The sequence below is a fragment of the Leptonychotes weddellii genome, chromosome 2 (genome assembly GCF_054177405.1).
Source record: "Leptonychotes weddellii isolate Sample4059 chromosome 2, ASM5417740v2, whole genome shotgun sequence".
NCBI lineage: Eukaryota > Metazoa > Chordata > Mammalia > Carnivora > Phocidae > Leptonychotes > Leptonychotes weddellii.
Window position 1 is genome coordinate 73580850 of NC_138370.1, and position 17954 is coordinate 73598803.

The following is a 17954-nucleotide window of genomic DNA, read 5'->3' on the forward strand; positions in this document are numbered from 1 at the left end:
CTCACCTTTGATGAGCTGGGATCATTTTCCAGCTTTTCAACGAAGGGAAACCTTGTCTCTCCCCTGGGACTTCAGCATCCCACGGGACCAGGCCATGGCGGCCCTTCTCTGGGATTCCAACCACAACACCTGCCATTGTGTGGGGTGCCGGAGGCCCTTGGGAGTTCCTAGAGCAATCAAAGCATTTTTATAGCGGGATGTTATGTCTGAATTGAAAGAAAACTTCAGTGGAAACTTATACATAATGTCCTAGTGCTCAGATTTCAGGTGGATGGTTTATTTTCAGGGTGATGGAGGCTTTTTTGCCATTGAGCGGTAGTACCTTAGCATCCAGAAAATCCCAGCAAACTTGTAAACACAATCCATACCCATGGATTTTTATATTCTATTATGCAAGTTCAGCTGTTACTTGTTTGCTTCGTTTTGTTTGTTTGTTTGCTTGCTTGTTTTACCTGGGGCCAAGTATTCTCTAAGAACAACTGAGACTGAAAATGCCATTAAGGATGTGCAGTACATACCGCTTCCAGTGGAGGTGTAAGTCTCCACGTTCTTGAACCAGGTCCCTGAACTTACGTGGGGTTAGCACCCTTGGCAATACATTTTACTGACCTAGGGACCTTTTCTTATCAGAGTCCTTCAGCAGAAAGTGAGTCAGAATATTCCAGACCTTTCTAGGTTCCCACCTAGGGTGTGTGTGCATTTGCCTGCAGGATATACTTGGGCTCTGTCCCCAAGAAGCCTCTGGGGAGGTACTGAGAGTGAGTGGGACCCTGCTACAGCTCCAGATGTTTCCATGGCAATGCTGGCTGGGCTCTAAGGCACAGGGATGGCCCCTCCATGTCGTGAGATAGCCCCCAGCGCCCTCTGCATGGGCATCGACTCCCTGGGGGCTTATGTTTACTAACTAATGAGGACCCAGTGACTCCTTCTTTCCTTGGAAATTCTCTATGACTACACCTAAAAAGGAATGAAAGATTGGCCCTGTCAACCTTTTTTACATGCTCCTAAATATGAATTAAGAGGTAGTGTTCACTGGGGCTTATACAGAAAGTAATCTTCAGTAGAAATTAAGTCCTGAGACCCTAAGGTAAATAAAGAAGGGCTTTTCCTGTGTGTCACATAATGGGAACCTGAGACAGACTTACAGTTCAATTTAGAGGTTCATCCCCCCCACCTCCCCACTCCTCAGCAGGTGTCCAGCCATTTATATGTATCCTCAGCTTCCAGAAAAGGTTGGGTAGACTTGGGAGGGATTTCATCATGGCTGATCGAGAAACTGTCTATTCTTAAGTTGGGGGAGGATAAAGAGGAGAAGCACAAAGGAGAAAGTAATCAGTTGGACCAAGGTCGAGGAAACTAAATATGCATATTAGGGAAATGGCCAAAGGTAAGGAAGACCAGAAATATGATCCTTCGTGCTGGGGAAGCTTCCTCAGGTTGATAAATCCCCTGAGCAGTAGGTTGGCTCTCCCTTTCGTACTCCGGCATTAATCACCCGACCCTCCTGTTCTGATTTTGACCTCTAACGAGCAGTCACCCTGGAGAGAAGTGGCAGTCGGGAAAGCTCTTGGAGGAGGTGTTGCTTGCGGGGGGGAGGGAGGGTTGGGGGGTGTAGGGATCACATGCATGTGGTAAGGGAGCTCACCCAGCTCTGGAAAGCACAGAGGAGGAGAGCATTCAGTCAGCTAGCTAGAGGAAGAATTAACACAAGAAACTTTGGGGGAAGGGGGAGGGGATGGGCACTGGAGATGATATTATGATAAGGAGGTCAGACTTGGCCTTAGCTTCTGACAGCAAGGAATGGGAAACAGTGATCTATCCCAGATGGTTAAGCAGAAATGCTGATGCTTTGAGTAGGAATAAATGGCAAAAGATAATGGGCGCATAACCTCCGTCTTAAAAAGCCTATATGCTGTTGTCAACATGAGTGGATTTATTCCTCACTAAAATGAAAGTTTCACATAAACTTCACCATCATCCTAGGGTCTGATTCCATTATTTAGCTCTCAACTTAGTTTTTATCCTAAGCAAAAGGGTATTTTCCTTGATAAGGCTAAGGAGCTGATCTGACCATTAAGAAAGAAGAAAATAGGAGCTGAAAATACCGGCCCTACTTAAAGCTTCTAATTTCCTCATTACTAATATTGGTGCTAATGAGAGCAAACATTTATGAGCACTTGCTGTATGCCAGGTGTTGTTGAATCATGCTACCTGAGTGAAGTTCTGCTAAAATGAGTGAAAGTTTAAGATCTATAGAGGATGATTTCGAATTGTTTCCAGATTCCGTTATCCAGGATACTGCAAGTGTGAGGCAGGAGTCTGGAGCTGTGCATACTGCAGTGCAGGTGAAATCAAGGAGAATCTCTGGGGCCCACATTTCTTCTAAGATGATTTGTATCCCACTTTGTCCCTAACTCTTCTCAAGGTTAACAAAAGACCCTGACCATTTCTATTTCTTTGAGTCACCAGATGTATTTACAAAACGAAGAAATGCCAATAGGGTTAAAAAAAAATATGTAATATATTTTTATTTTTAAAAATAGTGTGGTGTTATTCTACCATTCACAGGATAAACACAGGACTTAAAAAGAATATTAATTCATAATGGATTTAGGACAGTATGATCTGGTAACAGAGTACAACTTAAAAGCATAAAATAGGAGGTATCTTCCAGTTCTGTCAGGGTTTCTCAGTGACCCTATGTAAAACCTTGTGTGAAGAATACAGCTAACAATCTCAACTGGAGGATCATTGAGGACGTAAGATCCAGGGTCCAAAGACCACCCCCATCCCCACCTGCCCATAAGCCCCTCTTCTAGACTTGCTTCCTCTGAGAACCTGGTTCTCAGCCAAAATCTCTAAGTATGTGATGTACCAACCCCAGATTTCTAAATGTTACTCCTTTTTTTCCGACTTTCTCATTCCCTCCCCAAAGTCCCTGCCTCTTCCAACCCCACAACTGCCTGCCTGGTTTCTGCTCGGAGCGTGGCAAGGCCAGCCCTCCGCCCAGAGCCTCGGGGTGATCACACCTGGTTTGCCCACAGACAGGTTCAGCAGTCCGAAAACACGCCGAACAGGCTGACCAGACAGACCGTCCCTGTGTCCTGGAGCGGGGAGAGCCGAGCGCCAGGCAGAAGGGGCTGCACCCAGGCACTCAGAGCCGGTGTCCCTCCATCACCCTCCCAAGGCTGCCCGGAGGTAGAGGAAGTACCCGCTTCTGCTCATAGTGCGCCCCCCAGCTCGGAGCTTTCCTTCCCTTCCTCCTGTCTTGTAGTGGTTGCAGCAGAGAGCTCCATTTGGCAGCATGGTAGTGCTCTTGTCTATAAACGGAAACATTGGCCTGTCTCCCAGTATAACACAAGATAGGCCTCTGCATCAGTTATGCAATCTCTGCTGTGATGACTTCATCAGAAAGTGGGGGAGGCAATAAAAGAGAAAGGTACAGTTGGGGGGGGGGGAACAGTAGCTCAAGAGAAAGACACTTCCCAGCAGCTCCGCTGAAGACAGCTGAGGCTCCTTCCTCCCCCTCTCTATTTTTAAATCCAGGGAAGAAAGGCAGCAAACACTGGGTAAAAAAAAACCACAAAAACCCTAATTCCTGCAGCAGCTGTCAAACCACTTGCAGCCCATGTGTCCTTCAGGCCACTTGGATGCGGGCAGATGCTGTGCGGCGGCGGGTCTGGTCGCCCCTGGGGCTGGGGTCTTCTTACAGCCCCCCGCGGAGAAGACAAGGCGTAAAGGCAAACGATGGTGGCTTTTCACTGGTCTCTGGAGTTCGAGATAGGGCTGGTTGTGGCCACGCTCTGGAGAAAAACCACAGAGAGCAGGGTGGCGCGGCACAGATAGGCTCGTCCCGGTGAATCGGCAAATTCTCAGAAGACAGTGAGTGCCGGTCAGGGCCTTCCCTGGGCCGTGGGAGTGTTCTGTGGAAGCAGTGAAAAGCTGGCCCAGTGGCTGAGCCTGTAGCTAAACCCAGTTGGTTCGTGTTCATGCCATGCCCAGGTCTTGAGAGGAGAACTGCAACTTAAGGATGTCTGCAGCACACTGCACAGCATAAGGTGGGCTCAGGTGGAGATAGTCCCCGGCCCAGACCCAGCCAGGGCCGCTCTTGAACTCACGATGTCCCATCCACGGCCGTTTAGACGAAGTATGCTTAATGAAGGGGGCGGGGGGTTTATGCTTTAATGAATCCTCTAAATGTTGACCATTGAGGCTGCTTTTAATTTTTGCTACTCTAAATCCTTCAAGCTATTCGAGATCAATCTTTGTACAAAGCTATGACTATTTCCGTGAGATGAGTCCTTAGAAATGGCATTTCAGGGTATGATGTATTCAAGTCTTTGATCACTCTGTCCCTCTACTCTGGAAGCCATTCCCCTCCCACTGCTTGAGCCACTCTGAGACCTCACTTCTTCCGATAAGCCTTCAGTCCCCGCCCCAGGCCTCCGTCTTCATCCAAACTTTGGAATCCTTGAAAACAAGAAAATAGGCCCGTTTTCTTTCCCTTTTCTTTGTGTCTCTTTCTTCTATTTTTTGATGACTTAAACACTTTCTTTTTTAGAGCCTGTTTTAAAAATAATATTTATTGGGGCACCTGGGTGGCTCAGTCGGTTAGGCGACTGCCTTCGGCTCAGGTCATGATCCCAGGGTCCTGGGATCGAGCCCCGCATCAGACTCTCTGCTCAGTGGGGAGCCTGCTTCTCCTTCTCCCTCTGCTGCTCCCCCAGCTTGTGCTCACTCTCTCTCTCTCTCTCTCTCTCAAATAAATAAATAAATAAAATCTTTAAAAAAAATAAAAAATAATATTTATTCAGGGGCACCTGGGTGGCTCAGTCATTAGCGTCTGCCTTCGGCTTGGGTCACGATCCCAGGGTCCTGGGATCGAGCCCCACGTCGGGCTCCCTGCTCTGCGGGAAGTCTGCTTCTCCCTCTCCCTCTGGCTGCCGCTCTGCCTATCTGTGCTCTCTCTCTCTCTGTCTCTGTCAAATAAATAAGGTCTTTAAAAATAATAATAATAATATTTATTCAAAGTAATATTTTCATAATAGAAAATCTGAAAGGGCGTACAAATAAAAATCACTTATAATCCTTGTCTAACATGATTATTCTGTGAGTACTGTTTTAGAAACTGCTTTTTTCCCCCCTTCTTCACTATATATTGTAAGCTGTTCTCTGTGTGATTAGACAATCTAAGAAGGCATGATTTTTATTGGCTGCCTAGTATTCATGGTATGGATGTACCATAATTTATGTAATCAAGCTCCTATTGTTGTACACTAATGAACTTTTAACCAATTTAGAGTTGCTTTGGTGGTAGAATTAATCACAACAAAGGGATCAAAAGGGCTCTATAATTTACATCAAAGGCAGAGGAAAAGCATAACTCTCAAAGTTGTGTTTCCACTGGAGGGACTTCTGGTGACTATGTTCAAAGCAGTGATAAGGACAAATGGTATTTTTGTTGTTCTTACCCCCAAGTAAGTCCTTGAAAGCCTGACCTTCCTGTCAGTTGATGCATCTAGTCTTGCTCTGGACTGCCAAACTTAACCCTTTCTTTCATCTTCACTGGAGGGATCCTTCCTGTAGCTCGGAGAAGCTGTCCACTGTAGGGCCATCTTTTTTTTTTTCTCCTCTCCAGTCATACATGATACTGGTTTTGGCTATAATTCATCACCACGAATTTAGTCAGTTCAGTTCAGCAAACATTTACTCTGTTGCAACCATGGACCTCGCTCCCTGCTGGATGCTGGAAGACTCATACAGAACCTACAGGCCTGACAGATACATTGCCATAAGGATGTCATTCCTCCAGAAAACTGTAACTTGCAAGCATGTGGAAGGCTGGAACTTTCTACTCTCCTGTGTTACTTAGAAACAGTGGTACAATCACACATGTAACATTACCATGACCATGGTAAGTATATTATTGTATACAGAGGGGAAAGCTGGAAGAAATACAAAAACACATCAAAATATTAACATGGTTGCCTCTGAGTGTTTAAAATGAATATTGCTTTTCTTCTTCCTTACACTTTTAGGCAATGTTTCAAATATTCCCCAAGATCAGGCGGGGTGGGGGGGTGGTGGTGTGATCGGTAACGCATGTATTTTTTAAATAGTTAAATGGATAGAAACTCCATTCTGTTCACTGAGAACCCGGAAAGAAAGCCAAGTTTAAAGTCTTAGTCCTCATTGTTTTAGGAGCTAAGCGAGAAACAGAAACACAGCTCTTTCCTCACCCTGACTTTGTAGGGCTGCATGATCAAGAGGTTAAAACTGTAACAGTAGTAATAGCAAGCTATTTGTTATGCTGTCCAGAGGGCCAGCCACTGGGCCTATGATGGAACTATGTTTCTACCCAGGCCTGGTGGGTTCCTCCAATGTAAACTACTCCTTCTTTGAGGTTGAACAATGAACTTTGCTGAACCCATTTAGCAGGTTTACCACTGGGCCTCAAGTCACTGCTGTTTCAGTGATAAGCTTCCTAAATTGTAAACTGCCTCAAAACTCAATCGTCATGGGGACACAACCATCACAGATCATAAAACAAACCTTTTTATCCAACCTTCTTCGATAATCTGCAGAAACAGAGGGTTGTATACGGGATGGGCCCTGTTGGGGCTCTGCTGTGAATTTATTGTAAGCAACTCTTCAGATCCACAGTGAAAAATTGTTCTGGACAAGGACAAAGAAAGTCTGTAAAAGAAGTCACCATCCTGAAACCAAGTGTCTGCCCTGACACTTGATCGACTTCAAAGAGAATTCTAAGGTTTTATTTTATTTTGTTTCTTCCTTCCACTTACGGTTGAATGGCCTAATCTTATGCCCTTTCTTTAAATGTCAAAGTTGATACCACAAAGGCATCCTAATTTGGGGTATCAGGCAACATATAAAAAATGATGCATATTTTTGTGCTCTTTCAGTTTCATCCTTTGATCCCTGTAGAGATTCTACCTTTTTATTCTATGCCCATTCCTCTCTCCCCCCCCCACCCCCTTCCCACTTCTCTTTACTCTTGGGTGGTCTGCTGAATTTAGACCAGATGCATGTTATGGTCAATAGAAAAGTGAGAATCCCAAAGACACCACCACCAGCTGTGGGTCATCAGACAAGTTCCTTAACCTCTCAGAGACTTGGGGTTTTTTTAATCAACAAAATGTGTTTAAATTATGCAGGTGAACGCATCCAGTAGGTGCCCCATAACTGTAACTTGTCTTCTTCCATTGTTGCTTCTGGTCTTCTCCATGTTTGAAGAACCTTTTCCAACAGAGGGAACTCTCCTCAAAGCTTTCCATAGTTCTATCTCGTTATCAGACCAGGAGATGGGAAGTCCAGTGACGTTTATGCTTCCTGCCTGAGCAAGGGAGTTCAGTGGCCTCACCCATTCCTCAGTCTTGGCTGCTGCTCAGCCCCCCCATTCCCCCCAGGGGTACTGGCTTTCCTCAAAGAATCATGGCCATGGGCTCCTTTCAGAATTCTTGGGTTTGCATTGCCAGAGCAACCCTCTGAAAATTTAAGAGTTTTGTTCCAGATGCTGAAGAATTTAAAATAAAAGCCTAAGCAAAATCTGACCTGCTTTTTTTTTTTTTTTTAAGATTTTATTTATCCACTTGAGAGAGAGAGAATGAGAGAGAGCACATGAGAGGGGCCAGGGTCAGAGGGAGAAGCAGACTCCCTGCCGAGCAGGGAGCCCGATGCAGGACTCGATCCCGGGACTCCAGGATCACGACCTGAGCCGAAGGCAGTCGCTTAACCGACTGAGCCACCCAGGCGCCCCTGACCTGCTTTTTTGAAGGGGCAAGATTTGCGATCTAAATCAGGGCCCAGAGAGCTCAGATGCCCCAGGTTGCAGTCAGTGCCGGAAAGTAGGAGTACTATTTGCCCCAGTGATTCTCAAACTGTGGGGCATCGCAATTACCTGGAGGGCTCCCAGAGGTTCTGATTCAGTAGGCCAGGGGGTGGAGCCTGAAAATTTGTATTTCTAATAAGCTCCCGGGTGCTGCTGATCCTGGAACCCCACTTTCAGAACCTCTGATTGAATTTAGCCCATTATTGTTCCTGAACTGCCCAAACTGGAAGTGGGGGAGGTGTGAGCACCTTCTTAACCATTTTCTTTCCATAACTCTTTCACCTCGAAAGTTTCCATTGGTCAAGGAAGGAGTTTTATGACTACGATCTTCATTTGAGGAGGTGGGGACTGAAACCTAAAGGTCAGATGGCTTCCCAGAGCCTCAGAATGCCGGCTCACCACCCTGAGCCTCTGGGAGTCACAGCCAGACGCATCCATCAGCCTGCAGTGGGTGTCGGGTTCATCCTGTGCTGCCCTCTGACAGAGAACTGCTGAACTCTTTCCCACCAAGTGTGATGTTCTGCGTGAAACGTTAGCTTCCACCTTTGAAAAGACTTCCTTCTTCTGAAACTTAAAACTTGAATAGTATCTTTGCAGGAGAAAGCCTTTGGATGCGGGTGATTGGTTGGACATAGGAGCCTCTTGATGTATAGAATCTAGGCAAAAGTCCGTTTGGGCTGGAGGTTGATTTTTTTAATTACTTGATCCAGTTCAGTGTGTGTGAAAAGCATAGATTTGTTTTCTGGGACATCCATTTTATTATTCTTACTTTTTCCTACATGAACAACCCTCTGTCTCCTCGCTAGCCCTAAGTACCCATTTTCTTCCTGGCCCCGGGCACTCACGGTGTGCCGGGGACCCGGGAAATGCGCCCCCGGAGCGCGCCCGGCTCACCCGCTCAGCAGCAGCGCGCGCCGGCCAAGGACCTCCGCGGCCCCCGGGCGACTCGCCCGCGCCCGGGACCGCCTCGTCGGTTTCTTTGTTAGAGACGCCTGCGCTGAGAGGCATCTTCGGGCCTGCCGCCCCACTCCTGACTTCTTAGAGCCCCCTAAGGGCTTGTAAGCATATAGGATCGAGTCAAGAGGCTAAATTACGCCCCAGGGGACTTTTTAAGTAAAATCCTAAATTTCATTTAGGCTGTTCGTAGGCCATGTGATTGCAAAGACTCTGAGCCGAGGCCTCCCTCAGCGCCGCCCTCCCGCGCCGGCTTTGTGCAGCCGGGGCTGCGGGGAACTCTGCCCCTCTCGGAGGGTCAGCCCCGCGGGCTGGTGTACGCCGCTCGCCCTCCCCGCTCCGGGCGCCACCGCCCCCCGCCATCTCCTCCCGCTCCCAGCCCTTCCGTTTCCTTCCCCGGCCTCCCCACCCCGACCTGAAATCTCCCTCCCCTCGGGCTGGAAGGAAAGTCGGTAATAAGAAACCAGTTCGATGTCAGTCGGAGAGGGGTGGGGGAGATAACCCCAGAGATACACGGCAATGGAGAGAGAACTCATTTTGTGTAAAGAGGGCCTCGAGTCACCAGGGAATTCCTGGATTGTCTCAGGCTGTCGTGTGTGATGTCCATCACGCCGTGCGAACACCATCTGCTCGGTATTATGCTCTCAGTTGCCAGGCTACCTGCTGTACGCAGTAACACTTGACTGCCTGGCTCCACGTTCGCAGCGTCCGCCCAGACGCGCGGGGCGGGGGGCGGGGGCCGCGGGGGGGGGGGAGGAACAGGAGTCATGATTAAGCCATCTGCGGGGGGGGGGCGCGCCGCGCGGGCGGAGCTGGCTCTGCAAGCCGGAGCGCCGGGCTGACACCACCATCTGCTGGGGCAGGGGGAGAACAGCAGCTGCTCCTTGTTCCTCCGCCGAGGGACCGCCTGGAAAAGGCTGCAGCCGGGGGCCTCCTTGAGCCCCCCCCCCCAGTTCTCCCCCAAGTCCCGGCACTCCGGCCTCGTTTCCGCCGGCAGCCTTTTGGGAGCCCCCTCCCCGGAGCCGGCGCTCTTTTGGTTCGCCGCCAGCCACCCCAGCCCCTCTCACCCCAACACTACGCTTGTTCTTGAAAACACTTAAGAGAAATAAAGCTTCGCTACGCACAGATTTATAAATAAACAGCTGGCTGCTCTTGGGAGATATTTTTACCACAGCTGTTTTTTTTGAAGTAGGAAACTGCCTCTTTGGAGGAGGTAGGGCGTTTTTTACACCTCCTACCTCTCTCCAGCCCTTAGAAAATTGCTAAGATTTTTTCCCTGGAGAAGAAGCTATGTAAAATGGGTTCATTGGTTTTGATTTTTGCCCCCCCTCCCTTTATTTTACTGAAGAGTGAGAAGGTTTGGGGAGTAATGAGGGTCTGTGTAGCCAGTTGCCTTTCTGAGGGGAAGCTACCGAGAAGGCAAGGGAGGTCGTTGGGCAGGGGGCGGGGTGGAGAACGAGCCAGTAATTAAAACTAAAAATACTGCATCATTTGGCTTCAAGGCATTACATTTCTCTGACGAAAGCTCAGCCTGGTTTTCTCTAATTACACACGCAGTGTGTGTCCTCCTTAGAAACAAGAGCGGTGGCTTGAAATCCTGAAATTCGACAGACTCTTGCTCATTAAGCCCTCTTAGACCGGAGGTTAAAAGCTGCCATGTAATATGAAACAGTTAATGGCCTCAGCCAGCTCCATTTGTAAGGCAAGTCACTTGGTGCGCTTCACACTGTGCAATACACACTTGAGGCTGGGGCTCTAGGTGTCACTCACCCGCCACTGAATGTATTAGAGCTTGTTGGGAAAGTCCTAAAGGCGTATCAACTTAGCTTCACGGATGTTTCATCTGGAAGGCAAGTCTAAAATGCACATGGCCCTCCTGCCCCTGGGTCTTCAGGGAAACCCCAAGGCAAAACCTTTGGGAGGGAGTCATTTGGAGAAATGCATAATACTGGGAAGTAATAACCTACCTGTCTCTTTGGGAAGTCATCGTCTTGCCGCCCCCCCCCCATGCTTTTGAAGTATTTCTTTCCCACCAGGAAGACAGGGGCCAAAAGTGGCTGGATATATCTACATCACTATCTCATTTACCTCTCTCTTACTTTTCAGGGTGGAGAAAAGGCTAGGAGAGCAACACGGGACTACTTACCACTTCTGGGCATGCTCCCCAGCTACACAGGGCTGGTCACACAGGACAAGAATATCACAAAGTGCCCAAAGATAAACAGCGCCAGCCCAGGGCCAGCCCAGACCAGCCCGCTCATAAAACTAGCTGAAGCAAACTTAAGTTCCCTTGGGTCTCATTTTTTTTTCTAACTTTCTCCTCCTTATCAAAACTAGAAAATATTAAATATACCGAAATACACAGGAGAAAAAAAAAAAACCTGTATTCTGTATTTTTGCTGATTGGTTAACTGTTTATTGAGTTCGTTTGTTAAAGTGTTAGTCAATCAGTCATTTGTTTCTAAAGGTGGCAAGAAGCAGCTTTATCCCATTGGAAGGAAGGGCTTGGAAACAGGAAGCAAATCCTGGGGAAAGGGGGAGACTCTGAAATATCTTGATGCCTGTGGGGGTCAGGCCTAAAGGAAACTTTGTGGTAGCGTAAAGGTTCCTGGCATTTTTTAGTATAAGTTCTTTTTCACATAAATATTTCACAGCTGTCTACCTAATAATTGTCTACTGAGAAAATACACAAAGACAAAAAGGGTTTTGCAACAACACTTACATTTGAAAAACAGAACACAGTACACTTCTGGGAGACACACTATATATTTAGTCTACAAGCAATTCTTAGGTGTACATTTGGCACCACCAAGCCGCAGTCTGGGAAGGGCCTGGACCAGTGGAAGGAATACTAAATTTAGACTCAAGATCAGTGTTCCAATTCTGCTATTTCCGATTCTTGCATTGGCTAAGTGTGACCTGGGCTACTGCACTAACTCCCCAGGACTTCTTGGCTTCTTGTTCCCAGGCTGAGAGGAGTAACGGTTTTTTGTTTGTTTTGCTTGCGTCGTTTGTCGGTGGAGGGAGGGAAGAAGAGCAGCTGAAGATGTGGTTGAGGTATCTCGCCGCCGGAAGGAGAAGCACGAATGGCTGAGCACCACAAAACAGAGGGGAGGTCCACGAGCCCAAGCTGTGGGGAATGAGATCCAAGACCGTGTCTCTAGGAGAGCCAGAGATCCAACTCAACTGTAGGTTTGAGAGGACAGTGCCAGCCTGATTGACTCTATCTGTACCAAAGAGGTAGCAAAGCAGCAGTAGGAAAAAATATTAAAATCCAGTTTGACTGGATACAAAAATATTTAAATAACTATAGAGTTCTTCATATTCATTTCTTATGACTTCGACCTCATGTTGGTACCTCATCCCAGGACTGGGTATGTCTTCACATGCGTGCCCATTTAATTTGTGTTCATCTCAGACATGAGATCCTCTGTGTTCAAATTAATTACTTGAAACCTGAATGAGTTAAAAAGAACATTTCTGCAGAATATTGAGACAATACTTGCCATGACCAGGTGTGCTTAGTGGACGAACAAGAAAGGAACTATCTAGAAGCCGAATCTTATGATCACCTACCAACTCTTCCCATCAGCGATTTTTCCTGGCTAGCACCATCTGGGTGTTATGGGCTTCCCCTCTGAGCACGTTCTCCAAGTAGTCACTAGATTCTGTGGGTAGTTTTCTACCACTTTACTTCCTACTCCTTAAGAACCAATCCTTAAAAATTGCCATCATTTGACTGAGACAATTGTAGAATCAAAAGACCCAAATCAACCCCCACATTATAAACTGTCCCAGACATAGGAGACTTGGTTCTATTTTTAAAGATGTCGGGAGATTACGTAGCTTTGTTCAGTGTAACACATTCCCAGTTCTCACCATCAACAACTCCCACTAGCAGGATTTTTCTTTTTACATATAGCAAAGCTTTCCAATGTTGCAAATTAATTAGAATTCCATTGAATAGTAGATCTATTGCATAATAAATTCCAGAATTCTTCCATAAAGGTCTCTCCTACTGGCTAAGAAGAAGTCCATTTAGGCCAGGTGGGCAGTAAAGGTTAAGAGGTTTAAGGTCCAGTCTGAGGTCTTCATCCCTTTCCTTTGGAGAAATGCAGAATGCTAGCTGATTACCTGGTCTTTGTCCCTTAATCAGCCCCATCCAAAACAGACTAGACTTGCTCTCAGATGTCCCAGCGCCATCCTCTATTACTGTTGCCCTGTACCTCTCCAGTTCCACCGTGGTAAGGCCAGATTTGAGGATTACTAGGTTGTTTTGTGGAATAGAATGTGTACCACTCAGGACCCCTCGCGTCCACGGAGAGCCTCGGCTCTCCGCCCCATGCTTCCTTTCAGATATGAAATCTGGGCATTCTCTCGTCTTCCTGTCCTCCCAGGAGCAACACCCAGTTGGACTCCCCCGGACCACAGGCCCCATGCAGTCCTCGGTGCCGCCAGGCTCGGGCGGCATGGTGTCGGGGGCCGGTCCCGCGGGCCCCGGCTTCCTCGGCAGCCAGCCCCAGGCAGCCATCATGAAGCAGATGCTCATTGACCAGCGGGCCCAGCTGATGGAGCAGCAGAAGCAACAGTTCCTGCGGGAGCAGAGGCAGCAGCAACAACAACAGCAGATCCTGGCCGAGCAGGTAACATGATTCATTTATTCAGCAAGCATTTATTTATTCAGGGCCTGGTGTCTGCCGGAGAGTTCCAGTTCATGTCCTTTGTCAAGAGAGTCACAGTCTAGCATTTCCCGGGATCGCAGAAGAACCTGCAGAATTTAGACCTTTCAATTAGTTAGGCTTTTTCTTAGAATGAATGAGTTTGTTCTTAAAAGACAGGCTTCAGCCCTCAATTTGAAGGCCCGTTTGCCAGAGACATTTCTTCAATTCAAGCCTGACTCCTTTTCTTCTGGTTTCTGGTACAGGAGTCTGCGCCATCTGTGTGGGGGTTGGGAGGCTGCCTCACATTCTTCATAGACGCTAATATTTCTAGCATGAAGAGAAAAAGAAAATAACTCAGAGAACATTGTTTCTTGAAGGAAAATGTCAGGAGGAGGGATTGAGGAGAATTCTACAGAATTGGTCGTGAACAATGGGACAGGAACAATAGAAGAATAATAGGGCCCACAGAACTACCTGGAAAGCTGAACTCAGGGTCACAGGAAGGGTGCAAACTTAAGAAAATTCCCAACAGCTTTAAAACAGCTCAAGAAATCTTTGAGTTAAAGGAAGGCCTAACACAAATAAAGCCTTACCTTAGGCATCTTTGTCCACCCTTGCCATATAATTCCTCCAGCTTTGAAAGAAAGCCTTCCCTGACAGCTGCTTCTGTAGGTTTCAGTGTGTTCTGTTTTTCAAGACGCCCATGCTGGATTCCGTATTATCCCAGGAAAGGCCTGAGGCTTCCATCAGAGATCTCTAGCTGGCTCCTGTGGGGTCTGCACAGGGCAGCTCTCTCGGATTATAGGAGGTAGGTGCGAGGTTGTCCTATGAGGCTTAGAGCCCAACGGAGCTCTGCCTGACAGTTTCCCTTCCAGAATGTTCCTCCTACAATCAGAATTTTGGAAATTTATCAAGCATCCTTCAACACACACACACACACACATACTTGTGTGGGATGCAGACATGTTGAGGTCCCTACTAAGAGCAGCGGTTCAGAGTAATACCAGTCATCCCCCAAATAGAAAAAGTGTACTGTTGAGCACAGTTCACTTATGTTCCCTTCTTTGCTTTTGTTCTTGAACGGCTGTGTAACTGTCTCCCTTTCTACCAAGGTCAGTCAGCCGCCTGGCAGCTCTCGTACAAACCAACCTCTATCCCTCTCACCCTGCATAAGGTGTGTGACAAGGAACCATGCTAATATCTCTCAGGCAGTGATAAATGGAGCACCGAGGGCAAGCTGGGCTGTGTAAATCCTCTCCTCAGCCAATCCCAGGAAGTTTGGCGTTTGATGTGTGTGCTGTGACCCAGGCACAAATAGGAGCCAGGGTAACCAGGCCGAACGCCGCTGAGCCAGCCAGCACTGTCCCACTCGGCGAGGGCAGCCACACCTCAGGGAACAAGGAGGGAAGCAGAAGAGTGGAAGAAGAGCTGCCACAGGAGGATGCCCAGACGAGGCGCTGAGAGAATAGGGCAGCCCTCAGAACCCAGCACTCACAGAAATACAGGGCCCCTTGGGAAAGATGGGGGAAGGGGTATAGAAACCGAGTCATGGAGAGGGACCCAGGAAAGAACAGTTTTACTCGGACTCAAAATGTGGCCCATCTTTTGCCTGTGGTGTGATTTTGGAAAAACCTCTCACCCCCTTCTCGTCGTCCACCAGGTTAGGTTTAATAATCCGCCAGCCTTTCTCCTGTAGCTGCTCTAAGGACCACATGGAACCATGCGTGTAAAATTCTTTGGAAACTGTACAGGAGTCTACGGCCATACCACCCTGAATGCGCCCGATCTCGTCTGATCTCAGAAGCTAAGCAGGGTCGGGCCTGGTTAGTACTTGGACGGGAAGCTGTACACGTTGGGGGGGGGGGGTACCTGTCACGTGGCCCTGGTGTCACGGAATGTGGCGTGAGAGCTGCAGCCACGGGTGCGAGCCCTGCCGTGGGACTAGCCCAGAAGTGAGGCGGGGAGCATGTGCAGGAACAAGTCAGCGCTGCATCTTACCTGGGCCCCGAGACAGAGCTGATGGGCACAGGCTCGCGAGGGGTCACAGGTGGTGAGCTGTCAGCTTTGCGTTTCGAGAATGAATACTGCCATATCAATGCCAAGCTGACTTTCTTGAGCTCTGCAGCAGCTGTGAAAGTGTCCTAAGAATTTCAGTCTTGAAAGCAGAGTATTAGAGATCCTGGGATTTCCTGGAGGGAGAAACAGAAGGATTTGTGATCTTGCCTATCTTTGGGAACTTTAAAATGATTCTAGTGGATTTAAGAATCCGAACAGAGCAGGTTGAAAGCAGGTGCGAATTAACGTTAAATCCCTTATTCTCAAAGGGCACAGAGCGGGTCACCTCTCATCCATTCATAAAGGTTCCACAGAACCTAGAATTTTAGACCTGAAAGAAATATTGGTGATCATGAAGGCTTTTGTATTTTACCTGTGAGGAAACTGAGGCCAGGCAGCTCATGGGATTTATCAGAGATGGCAGAGCTCGAGAGGCAGAGCCAAGGACTGGAACTGGAGCCCCACTCCCACCCCACCCCAGGCCACCCCAGGGCTTATTCCCAGTTGGCAGTGGGACACTTAAATTCTTACATAATATGAGAAGTTTGGCAGAGGAGAAGCTTTGAAGTGCTCAGTTTACTCTCAGTAATGCCCTTCTATTGCTGCCTAAAAGATTAGCATGGTTTCTTGTCTACACTTTATCTACACAATTAATTAATTTCAACAGTTTGTGCAAAACACCCTGGTAGGCACCACAGGATGGGGTGAGCAGGGCAGAGGCTTTTCTTTTCTTTGGTTGCCAGAGTACTGGGCTGGCCTTGTCAAGAAAAAGAAAGAGAAAGAAAATTATAGAGCTGCCCAGAAACAAAAACAAGAGGAAAAAAATAGAAATAAACACATGTGTTAAGAAGTGGTCAATGTGTGTTATTTTTATAATGAACACTTGAAAGAGCAGGGCCCTTGTTGTGTGTTCTTTATAAGCCCGAGCCGATGGAAGGTGCTCCATGAATATTCAGCAGGGGCAGGAGGAGGTAATGACGTGCCGAAGGTCACGCAAACTCAAACCCCTTTCTCTGCTCTTTCCACCTCGCTCTCAGTTTCTTTCCCTTTTCACATACAGCATCGTAATGATCATAATAGCCTTTCCAGTAGATTGGTAACAGCGCTAGCAGCGCAGAATCCCCGGGAGTGGAAGAAGAAAGACGAAATCGCCAGCCTCCCGGCTCCTGGTACATGCAGAGGCCCACGCGGTTTCCTTAAGGCACTAAATGCTGTGTATTTTACTTGGGGGGATGTATCTTACAGGCAGTGTGGCCTCGTGGGAATAAGATGAGCCTTGTTTGTAGCCCCTGAGAATCCCATCTTCCTGTATCGGAAGCATCTATTTAGGACAAAAATTAGTTGCTTGTCCCTTGCGCTGGGTCTTGCATCGCTAAGGAAAACATGGAAGGGGATGGTAGGTAGTCAAAGTCAAAACTGCCTCCCACAGTACACACTCTTCATGGGCCAGGAGGTCTGCCAGATGTTCACCCAAAGACATGATCAAGGAAGTTCCTAGCAGCGGTATTTGTGACAGCCAAAAACTGGAAACACTCTAAAGGACCGTCACTAGTAGAATAGGTAAATAAGTCGTGGTCTAGTTATTCGTGTGATGGAATACTGTTCGGCAGTGACAGTGACCTGACCACAGCTACACACATCAACATGGATGAGTCTCATAAATACAGTGATGAATGCAAGAAGCCAGATGCCACAGCCAGACACCAGTACGTTGTATAAGTCCACTTACACGAGGTACAAAAGCAGACATCCCTAGGCTGCGTTGTTAGGTCGGGAGAGTGGTTCCCCAGCCAGATGAAGTGGTTCCCTGGGGTCAATAATGACTGGAAAGGGGCCTGCGGGGCTCCCCCAGCAGAGCTCAGTTTCTTGATCTAGATGCCAGTTACCGGGAATATGTTCGCTTTGTGAAAATCCGTCAAACTCGGGCTTTGTGCACCTGCCTGGATGCACCTGATTCCTCAACACAAGGTTTAGTGTTTGAAAAAAGTGCCTTCCTCGAAACTGCCACAAAATATTTCATTGTCTCTCCCCGTGTCACCCCCCTGCCCTTCTTGTCCTGTCGTTCTAGCAGCTGCAGCAATCACATTTACCCCGTCAGCACCTCCAGCAGCAGCGGAATCCCTACCCTGTGCCGCAGGTCAATCAGTTCCAAGGTGAGGCCAGTGCACCCCTCTTCCATTTTATACCTTCCAGCCATGACGTGTAAGTGCAAATGTAGCCAAGGGGCATTGCCTCCTGGGCTGGGTTCGTGTTCAGGTAACAGTAAAAATATTTAAGAAGTGAGGGTACCAATCCGTCAGAATGCATTTTTGGAGTCTCCTGCTGTGCCAGGTATTAACCTTTGGGTGGCTGGGTCACAGAGAGGTCCTGGTTGGCCCCGGGAGGGGTCAGAGTGGCTGTGGGGGCGAGGAGGCAGGGCTGGAACAGCTGTTCTT

At 47.9% G+C, this 17954-nt stretch overlaps 1 protein-coding gene and 1 long non-coding RNA gene across 3 annotated transcripts in view; one reads left to right on the forward strand and one right to left on the reverse strand.

The window, feature by feature from the left end:
- Nucleotides 1-17954, forward strand: part of MAML3 (mastermind like transcriptional coactivator 3) — a 397119-nt gene that overhangs the window by 370581 nt on the left and 8584 nt on the right. The window contains exons 3-4 of one of the 2 annotated variants that reach the window (XM_081811856.1): nt 13201-13446; nt 17591-17672. In XM_081811856.1, coding sequence (XP_081667982.1) covers nt 13201-13446; nt 17591-17672 — 328 coding nt within the window. Of the gene's footprint in view, nt 1-13200; nt 13447-17587; nt 17673-17954 lie in introns of both variants that reach the window. The other variant, XM_081811855.1, reaches the window with a different exon arrangement.
- Nucleotides 13445-15714, reverse strand: LOC145720114 (uncharacterized). Its single transcript, XR_014142857.1, has 3 exons — nt 15463-15714; nt 14058-14349; nt 13445-13791 (listed from the first exon to the last, which is right to left on the reverse strand). It is a non-coding gene; the product is annotated as an uncharacterized LOC145720114 (long non-coding RNA).